Source organism: Acinonyx jubatus, chromosome C2 (genome assembly GCF_027475565.1).
Source record: "Acinonyx jubatus isolate Ajub_Pintada_27869175 chromosome C2, VMU_Ajub_asm_v1.0, whole genome shotgun sequence".
NCBI lineage: Eukaryota > Metazoa > Chordata > Mammalia > Carnivora > Felidae > Acinonyx > Acinonyx jubatus.
This window is the reverse complement of record NC_069384.1, coordinates 10,600,275-10,611,099: the sequence shown is the minus strand read 5'-3', so window position 1 is coordinate 10,611,099 and position 10,825 is coordinate 10,600,275. Positions and strand designations below refer to the sequence as shown.

General features: G+C 50.1%; 1 protein-coding gene across 1 annotated transcript in view; it reads left to right on the top strand.

The window, feature by feature from the left end:
- The first annotated feature begins 663 nt into the window (after positions 1–663).
- CLIC6 (chloride intracellular channel 6) overlaps positions 664–10,825 on the top strand; it is a 42,221-nt gene continuing 32,059 nt past the window's right edge. The window contains exon 1 of the mRNA XM_027041649.2: positions 664–2,161. Coding sequence (XP_026897450.2) covers positions 1,076–2,161 — 1,086 coding nt within the window. The 5' untranslated portion in view covers positions 664–1,075. The remainder of the gene's footprint in view (positions 2,162–10,825) is intronic.

Genomic DNA, 10,825 nt, shown 5'->3' with positions numbered 1-10,825 from the left:
ACAGCTGCCATCCTTCGAATCTTGTATTTTCACCCCAACACCCACAGCTCCCCAAGCCCTAACACACAACTCAGGCTAAAGCACTGGCCGGGGGCTTGGAAAATCTAGGAGCATCTGCAAGATAGACTCTTAGAGAGTCTTTCAGGGACCAGAGAGGTAAAGGATCTAGCCTTTCCACACTGCAAGGATGCTGTACTTGTCATACCTGAGAGGGGGGTCTCCCTCATGCACAACAGAGCCCATCTCTGATCAAAGTGCCTCGACGGACTCTTCCTTCTCTATAGGGGCCTCTGGGACTTCTCAGGAGGGTCCTGCAAAATTGGAAAGGTGTCTCCCTGTCTTCTTGCTTTCTGGGTTTACCACCTTTGTTCGGGGACCCTGAGGCGGAACGTGGGCATCTGCATTGGACATCAGCTGAGGAACTTAACCCTGGGCTCCCGGGGGGAGAGTGGAGATTGGGTACTCGGGTGCCCAGCGTGTGGTGTTGGGGGTGTGTGTGATTTAAATGGCTCTGGAACTTGATGCTGTTACAGAAAACACCCAAGCTGCCAGGAGAACCGGGATCTTTTCACCGAAATTCACAAGGGCCATGGGAAAGGCTGTCATTGGCCAGGCTCCCAGGCCACCTGAACACGGGGAGAGGATGGGGTGCAAGCCCCGCCCAAGCCCCAGGGGGACGGAGTTGGCACCGATGACTACTGGTCAGTCCCTGGACGGCGGGCCAGGCATTTCAAAGGGTGTGGGAGCTAAGAGGCCCTCCTCAGCCGCGCTCTCTATCTCGGTGGCCCGCGCCTCCAGCGAAGCCGGGTAGGAATTGGAGTCTGGGTGGGAAGCAGACTTGAATCTGGAGAAACAGCTGCGGTGGAGGAAGATAACAGAAAGCTTAAATCCGGGACGAGGGGCGCAGTGTCTTGAGGTCGAGCCCATTTTGCGCCACCCGAGCCGAGCCCAAAGCGAGGCGTCCCTTTGGAAGGGGTGCAGCGGCCCCTCCGGCACCGACCTCCTCGCCCAGGGCCCCTTGCCCCATCAGCAGTGTCAAGGAAGGGTCCCCAGCGGAGGACAGGGATCTGTGGCCATGGCCGAGGCAGCGGAGCTGGAGGGAGGGCCCCCAGGCCCCCAGGGGCCGCCCGAGGCCCCAGCGCCTGTGGCGGAGAGACCCGGTGAGCCGGGGGCTGCGGGCCGGGAGGCGGAGCGGGAGAAGGCCAGCGAGGGAGCCGCGGAGGCGCCGAGGGGCGAAGGGGCGGGCGCAGCCGCGACGGCCGCGGTGAACCGGGCAGAGAGCCCCGACCCGGACGGAGGGCGCGCGGGCGAGCGGGAGCCCGGCGCGGACGGTGGCCCGGCGGCCGAGACGCGGGGCGCGAGGGCGGCGCAGGGGGAGGCGGAGGCCGAGGAGGGCGCCCCGGGGTGCGCCGACGGCCCCCAGGGAGAGGAGGGGGCGAGCGGCAGGGAGCAGGTGGAGGACGCGAGCCCCGGGCGCGGCGCGCAGGGCGAGGCCGCGACGGAGGTTCAGGGGGAGCCCGGGGAGCCCGAGGACCCCGGGGCGGAGGAGAAAGCGGAGCGAGGGCCGGGGGAACCGGGAGGCAGCGCGCCGGGGGCGCAGGGGCCCAGCATGGACGCAGCGGGGCAGGCGGGAGGGGCGCACGGGACCCAGGGTGAACCCCGGGACGGAGGGGACCGCAGCCCCCAGCCCCAGGCCGAAGCCACGGAGGCTCTGGCGGCGGAGATTGGCGGGTGCGGCCCCGGGGAGCTGGCAGGGGAGCCTCGGGATGCAGCGGCGGGGCCTGCCGACGAGGCGGGGGCCCCGGGGACAGCGGAGTCGGAGGAGGAAGCGGCCCCCGGGGACACGAGGGCGGAAGCCGTCGAGGAAGGGGACCAGGGTGGACCCCAGGAGGAGATGGAGGAGGCAGAGGAGGAGAGGCGAGAGCGCAGCCCGGAGGGGGCGGGCGAGGAGGAGCCCCCCGACAGCAGCAGCTCGCATCCAGAGGCGGCCGCGCCGACCGGGGTCGCGGAGCCGGAGGCCGAACTCAGCAACCACCTGGCGGAGGAGAGCAGCGTCGAGGGCGCGGACGAGACCGCGCGGGTGAACGGCCGTGGGGAGGACGGCGAGGCGTCCGAAGAGGGGGCCCCGAGACAGGAGCACGACATCACCCTCTTCGTGAAGGTAAGTTGAGCTTTCCCCAACTCTTAGCACGCCCCCTCCCATTTTTGGTCTTGGTCTTCCAGGGGTCCCCAGTGTCAAGAGGGTCACTTCCATTCCTAGGAGGGAGGCAGGACATCCTGGGTGTTTTGGGAGAGTTTTAAGGAGCGTTTTAGCGAGACACGATGGTTTGGAAACGAAGAGGTTGGGTGCAGGCAGTCGGGGGAAGTGGGGGGATGCAGGGCCAGCACCCCACTGTCCTTTGCTCTGAAAATCCAAACTGGCCCTTCTCCTCCGGAGGTTATTGAAGAATTAACTTAAAGAAGAAAAAAAGCGACACACCTTACTGATGTTCAGAGCAATTGATGCCAAAGAAAGCTTAATACTTGAAGAGGGGGAAAAATGCAAACAGGTTGTAATGCGAGAAGTATCCCCAGGACTCCGATTTCAGAGGCCCAGGGCTGGCCAGGGTTTTCAGCCCCCCAAAAGTATCCCTCTTTGGTGGGTAGAATCGATGAGGTCTATTTGGAAGGAGAGTGGAAATTTATGTAAGTATTAGGGTGTTTATTGAGCATTTTAACATTTATTCTGGACGTTTACAAGATGCTGGTGGCTTGAACGCAATCTGCCTTTATGTCGTATTTCAAACTTACTTCAAATGGGAGGAGAACAGTGAATTTGTTAGGGACTCTGTAGGGCACGACTGAGTACGTTTTGAGGTTTGAGTTTAAACAGGCATTTCTACAGGGCATCAAAAATGAGAGACGAGGTCCAGTGGTAGCCACTCCCCACCCCCTGCCCCCTGCCCCCCACATGGGGATCTTGGTTAAAAAAGCCCGTTCTGAAGACCTGTGGCCAGACCAGGAAAGCAGCAGATAATAAGGCCAAGAATGTGCATTGCATGCTGAATCATAATCCTTCCAGAATACTTTCAGGCTTATAGAAGCCAGTTAGGACCTAAAGCTCCTTGCGGGGAATGTAAGCAAATTCTAATAAGCAAAAGGAGAAATGTTTCCAAAGTGATTAACATCAGAATTTCAAGAATTGTTTGGGTGGCAAGGGGGTTAGGGAGGAGAGGGCATGTATTTCTTCACTAGTGGGAAAGGGCTGTTACAGAGCTTTTTTGAAAACCCTGGGGCCTTTTAAGATTATGCGTTGGGATAGAACCTAAGGCCCTCGAAAGGGCCTCTGGGAGCTAGAAGTTTGCAGGGAAGGGGAAGGAGAAGGAGGGGGTAGGGGGAGGGGAAGAGCCAAATGCCCTGCCTGTGCTGTGTGCCCCAAATCTGCTCTTGATCTGAAAAATTCCCATTGCTCTGGTCTCATGGCCACCTGATTCCAGCACATCTTTCCAGCCTCTTGTTACAGTTCGGAAATACAGTAACACCTTCCTACCTTGTCCTGCTTCCATTCTCCACTGTCTCCAACCCAGGCCCCTTGGTGACAGCCAGTGAGCTACACGTTGTTTCAACGTGTAAAATTCTTCAGTTGTTTATTGCGGAATTTCAGATAAGTCCACACCCCTTAGCCCAGCCACAAGGTCAGTCCCTCATGATGTTATTCTTGCCTCTTTGGTGTTGTCTGGATGTCTCCACCCGCCCCCCCCCCCGCCCCCCTTTGTTACTGATGGTACCACTATGGCAGCCATATTGAACGAGTTACTTTTCCTTGAGCGAAACACATTCTTTCCTGCCCGGAGATTTTGCAGGTGCTGTACCTTCTGCCTGAATCAAGTTTTTTCCATCTCGACTCTCTCCCTGCCCCCTGCGGGGTGTCTGGATTCATCATGGGGAATCATCTCCTCTGGGGAGCCTTTTCCAACCCCAGTCTGGGTTGGGTGTCCCTCTGTTGAAAGTCCACTCACGTCCTGTGTGTTTCACCTCTCCCCTTGACTGTGTGAAATTCATCTTCTCCCCTCCATGTGGAGCACAGGTCTGGAACACGATGAAGATTTGAATGGGTGCCTGTGTGCACGACAGCCACGGTTACCATGATAATCAATAGCATGGACCCACAGCCAGGGGATCAAATCCTGGCTCTGCTGCTCTCTTGCAGTGTGACCTTGGGCAAGCTACTTAACTTGTCTAAGCCTTTACTGCTTATGGATAAAGTGGGGATAATAATAGTACCTACCGGTGAGGTTGTTCAAGAATTAGATTATGTAAAGCACTTAGAATAGTACCATGGCTTGAGATAAGCATGGTGCGAACCTGTGTTCTTACTGTTATATCTGCTTAGCTTCCACAAACTTCTATTGCTTTTGCACAGAAACGGTCCCCTGCCCATTTCATCCCTGCCTTCCTTTTTTTTCTTTAAAGGAAAAATCTCTCTAGATACCTAATTACCTCCATTCTCTGGGGATAGGAATGTTATGGAAAGTAAAAATACATTTTTCTTCTCAGATCCTGCTCGGGAGGCAAGGGGCTTTTTTTTTTTTTTTTTTTTTTTTTGATATATATTTGTTTATTTTTTTGAGAGAGAGTGAGCATGTGAGCAGGGGAGGGGCAGAGCCCCATATGGGCTATCCAGACTGTTTTATTCTGACATGAATAAAACAGGCCACCCAGGCGCCCCGAGCAAAAACCTCTTAGACGCTTGTATCTTTTGAGTTTGCTAATTCTTACTTTTGATTTAAAATCCTTAAATTAGTTCAAAATAGACTTTGTCAGCTTTAGCTTTCTTTGGGCTTCTTCTTTGGGCTCTACTCCATAATCGACATCTGACCTTCTGGGTTTTGTAAACATGTCAAGTTTTTCTTTGTCATTACTGGAGTGCAGAATTCACAGATTTGTTTTTTAAGGGAGAGTACTGCAAGCATTTCAAACATCTCCTGATGGCCTGGCAAACACCGTTTTCATTAATTGGCCCATATTTTATTTGTGATTTTTAACTTTTGCTTTTCCCCCTGTTTTTTAAAATACATATATTGGTTGCAAACATACCACAAAGTAATGACATATGACCCAGTAACATGTGCTAATAAAATCTGCTTCTACTTCTAACCACCCGGTCGTTTATAATCTCCATCTTTGTGAAAATTCTCATCCTACTAATTTGCCATTTTGTTTTATTCCATAAGTACGCAAGAATGTATTCTTGTAAAAGAACCAAAAGCGTATAGAACAGGCCCAGGAAAGCTTCCTTGAATTATTGTATGGGAAATTAATTTCTGATCATGCTAATTCTTTTATTTTTTTTTTTTACAAAGAAGTGTTAATTATTTGTCATCAAATTATAAGGTAACCCTGCAGTGTATTTAGTAAGAAAGAGTCATTTCTTCTTCACTCATAACAAAGGGTAACAACATAATAACATGCCAACATAACAATAACAAACGACAAACAAAATACTGACAACAAAGGATAAAGTAGGGACTTCACCAGCTGTGGGGACTTAGTCGCTAAGGAAGTCTTGCTTACAGATTTGGGGCTTCTAATCCAGTGTGTGTACTTTGAGGCAGGGTCTAGGCGTAGGACAATCGGAGTTATAGATTTCCTGGCAAATGTCACATGACTTAAAAAACCTCAGTGTGACCAATGAGTAATCCTGGGCCAGAGTCTAGGAATTTCTGAAATTAGGTGTTTGGACACCATATATTTAACTGTTAACATGCAGCTACTGCAGAGCTCAAAAGCTGGCATTTGCCATCACATTTGGGTCTCTAGAGAGGTGGAATAGGTAGAACCAAGTACAACTCAAGAAAGACGTGACCTTTGGGGCGCCTGGGTGGCTCAGTCGGTTCAGCATCCGGCTTCAGCTCAGGTCACGATCTCGCAGTCTGGTGGGTGAGTTCGAGCCCCGCGTCGGGCTCTGTGCTGACGGCTGGGAGCCCGGAGCCTGCTTCGGATTCTGTGTCTCCCTCTCTCTCTGTTCCTCCCCCATTTGTGCTCTGTCTCTCAAAAATGAATAAACGTTACAAAAATTAAAAAAAAAAAGAAAGAAAGAAAGACGTGACCTTTGAAGAGGCATTGACGTTGAGAACTGCCCCCCAACGTAAGTAAATAAATGAATGGAGGCAGCCAAGCAGGGCCACACCACGTGGCCATGGCAGGAGAGGAGGGTTAGGTATGTGTCCAGAGCAGCAGCTGACTGGCTCCTGGTAGACCAGTTGGCTGCAGCAATCTAGGCACCTTCCGCCAGGAGAGAACATGTCAAGACCTGTCCTGCGGGGCTTGGTCACCGAGGAGCTCGAGAGGGAGGTGGTATTTTCATCATCGTGTGTGGGCTGTGACCACGCTCCCTGGAGGGAAATGGGCAAAGGTGCACTCCTAGGATTTTACGTCTCCCTGCAGAATGACGTTTTTGTCCCTTGTGTTCTGAGCGTCTGATACAACTTGCCTGCAAATACATTTATGAGGTCAGTAGAGGTAGTTGGGGTGGAAACCGAGGCGGAATGTGGTGTTATGCTAACGTCTGATACACCTGCACACACATGTGCACACGGGGTCGGGGGGGGTGGTCCCTCTCCCCACGCTGGCAGGGCAGTGGGCTCATTGGAAGCTCTCAGTCGGTGCCTTTTGGGAATGGTAGGTAAATGCCCAGGTGGATGCCGGTGGCATCAGTCCAAGGTGACCCAACTAGGCCACTCAGATATCCTGCGGATATCTGTCTGTACCTGTAGATACCTTCAGAAACAGATACCTGAAGATCGGCAAGATACCTTCAGAAACACCACACCGGGGCCTTTCGGCATGTGAATTTACTCTTTAGTTTCCCATATGCAGAAAAGTCAAAACCCAGCCTTTGAAGGAACGTAGAAAGTACAAAGCTCTTGAGCCATGGTTTCGGTTCAAGTAGGTCACAGTGCTGTCGATGCATCCCTTAACCTAGCGCATGTGAATTTATCACCTACTGTGTGTCAGACACTGTGCTACAGTTTGGGGACCCAACGTCAGGCAAGACCGACAGGGTCCCTGCCCTCACGGAGTTTACCGTCTAGCCCAGAGGACAGACCCCGAGCACTGAATGCTGGCGACAGCAGGGACTACACTGTTGTGCTCACTTTTGTCCTCCTGCGCCCCCCCCCCCCCAGCACAGGATCTGGCACACAGTAGGCGCCCGGTTAATGCTGGCAGGAAGGGGAAGAGACAGCGAAGATGAGTAGGAGGCTGTAGGAGTATATAGTGGGAAGACCCACAGATACAGTGGTAGTCACTAAGGTGTTTGTCGATTTGATGTATTTGGGGAGACACAGAGAGTGGGTCCCTCCGATGATCCCTAGTGCAAGTTCTTGAAGATTTTTGAAAACAGGCTGCCTTTGCTCTCGCCACTCTGTGAGCTCCTGCGACGTTCAGCAAAGGAGGGTTTTCTCCGAGAGTTGGGGAGGTGGATATTGAAATCTCCTAGACTCCTTTTCCATCAATTTTTTTCTACTTTTTTTTTCTGACAGAGTGCTGATTCATGAACTGGGCTTTGTATTTGGGCATAGTTGGGGGTAGAGGGAGATACTCTGTCCGCAGTATAGACATCACCGTGTTTTCTGGCACACCATTCTCCTTCCCGTAGGGAGATGGTATCCAATTCCATGTTCAGCTGGATTCTGCAAAGCCTAAAATATCTACTCTCCGGCCCTTTAAGAGAAGGTTTGCTGACCCATAGTTAAACCCCCTTTGATTTGTGACCTGGGACTAGATACATGGCCTCTGGCACAAAATTGGAGTTTTATTTAGCAAGGAAGAAGAGGAATGGCTGTTGAGTAAAGAATCAGCAGTGTCTATCACAGTGAAAAATATTTAAGACGCTGAATATCTTATACTTATTTTTGGAAATGTTATTTTTCTACGAGGCCCCTAATCTTGGTTTAGGTGAGATTGAAATAAAACAGAGATTATAAATATAAAAAGATACTATGAGGGGCACCTGTGTGGCTCGGTCAGATTAGCGTCTGACTTTGGCTCAGGTCGTGATCTCCTGGTTCGTAAGTTCAAGCCCCACATGGGGTTCACTGCTGTCAGTGCAACCCCTGCTTTGGATCCTCTGTCTCCCTCTCTCTGCCCCTCCCCTGCTTTTGCTCTGTCAAAAATAAATAAACATTAAAAAAAGATACAATGAAATACAATACAATAAAAAGTAAGTCTTTTGCCACCCCTGAGGTCCAGCTTCTCAGTTTTTCTTCTTGGAGACAGTAGCTGAATCTCTTTCCAGGGGTATTCTGTGCATATTGAAGCTGGCATGTAAATATCCTCACTACATTAGTTACCTATCACCGTGTAATAAGTTAATTACTCTGAGACTTAGCACCTAAAACAGCAAACATTTGTTATTCACGGCTTCTCTGTGTTAGGAATTTGGGGTCTTCTTGGTCGGGTAGTTCTAGCTTATGAGATTGCTAGATGTGACGTTCGCAGGGCTGTGATCTCATCTGAAGGATTGGTTGGGGCAGGGGAGGATCTACTTTCAATGTGGCTGAGTCACATGACTGTTGGCAAGCGGTTTGAATCCTCACCACTTGGGGCTTTCTTCATGGGCTGCTCTCATGTTGGCACAACATGGCATCTGGCTTTTCTTAGAGGAGGGATCCAAGAGAGAAGAAGCCACAATGCCTTTTATGACCAAGTCTCAGAAGTCGCACACTGTGGTTTCTGTCTTATTTATTTTATTTTTTTAGATGTTTAATGTTTATTTATTTTTGCGAGAGAGAGAGGGAGACCACGCATGTGCACAGAGGGGCAGAGAGAGTGGGAGTGCAGGAGGGGCAGAGAGAGGGGGAGACAGAGGATCTGAAGCAGGCTCTGTGCTGACAGCAGAGAGCCCGTCATGGGGGTTGAACTCACGAACTGTTGAGATCATGTCCTGAGCCAAAGTTGGATGCCTAACTGACTGAGCCACCCAGACATCCCTCACAGACGTATTTTTTAAAAAGTACCACACCTAATTTTGTTTTCATAAAAAGTAGTACACTGGAAATACATTGGGTTACATCTTGCTTTCTTTACTTAATGGTATATCTTAGGTATCATTCCCTGTTGTACCTGTAGCTTGATTAAATTCTGATCGAGCTAAAAGTTTAACTCTGATCGAGTTAAAAATTTCATAGTTTTCTAGTGATAGATGTACTCTGTGGTCAGTCTCCCATGGGTGGATATTTAGATAGTTTCCTTTTTTTTTTTTTTTTTTTTTTTAACAGAGAGAAAGCATGAGCTGGGGAGGGGCAGAGGGAGACAGGAACTGAAGGGGGCTCCATGCTGACAGCAGAGAGCCCAATGTGGGGCTTGAACTCACGAGCAGTGAGATCATGACCTGAGCAGATGTCCAACGCTTAGCCTACTGAGCCACCCAGGCGCCCCAGTAGTTTCTTCTTTTGGATGTTAAACCATCCTGTAATGAATATCCCTCTGTGCATATGTAATCACACATGGAAGCTCACTTCTTTAAAAAAATTTTTTTAATATTTATTTATTTTTGACAGAGAGAGGGGGACAGAGCATGAGCGGGGGAGGGACAGAGAGAGAGGGAGGCACAGAATCAGAAGCAGGCTCTAGGCTCTGAGCTGTCAGCACAGAGCCCGACATGGGGCTCGAACTCACAGATCGCGAGATGATGACCTGAGCCGAAGTCGGACGCTCAACTGACTGAGCCACCCAGGTGCCCCAGAAGCTCACTTCTTAGATCATATCTCTTTTGGTGTATGTGTGGTTGAGTACACTTTTATATTTAACAACCATTGACATCTTTTTTTCTGTGAGCAGCTCGCTTTTGTCCTTTGCCCATTTTGCAAATGAATGTTTGACCTTATTTTTCCTAATTTTTGTATTAAGGAAGTTAGACCGTTGTCTGTCATGTGGGCTGCATATATTTAATTGAACTGTTTTGTCTATTTGTACTGGAGTAATTTATCCTTTCAGTCTTAGTAACTTGTTGGAATTGATGCGCAGGAAAACAAAGCATAGGCTGTGACAGCACTCTTAAACTCTCCAACTTCAGGGGTGCCTGGGTGGCTCGGTTGATGAAGTGTCTGACTCTTGATTTCGGCTGAGGTCGTGATCTCACAGTTTGTGGGATGGAGCCCCATGTCGGGCTCTGCACTGACAGCGTGGAGCCTGCTTCAGATTCTCTGTCCCTCTGCTTTTCTGCCCCTCCCCCGCTCTCTCTTTCTCGCTCTCAAAAATAAACATTAAAAATAAAATGACATCCCCAACTTAATTTACTGTAATCTTTTTTTTTAAATGTTTGTTTATTTGTGAGAGAGACAGAGTGCGAGTGGGGGAGGGAAGAGAGCGAGGGAGACACAGAATCCGAAGGAGGCTCCAGGCTCCGAGCTGTCAGCACAGAGCCCGACGCGGGGCTCGAACTCATGAACCACGAGATCATAACCTGAGCTGAAGTTGGCCGCTTAACCGACTGAGTCACCCAGGCGCCCCTTAATTTACTGGAATCCTCAAATCCTCTGTTTTACTTTATATTCTATAACTTCTTAAGCCCTGAGGGATTAGGTATTTCAATTCTTGCCTCTCTCCCTTTCTTTTTAATTAGCACGTTACACTTTATCAAGCACATGCCCTTTGAGAATTAAGTTCTTTCTTACATGGTAAGAATTCCCGTTCAAAACAAAATTTCAAATATCTAAGATAGCGGGATCATTTCATGCCACACGGCTACATCACTCTGATCTTGGCATGCCACCTACTGGAATGTATTTGAGTCCCACAAATAAAAACCATCGTGAAAAGTAATCGTCTGTGATGCAGTGAT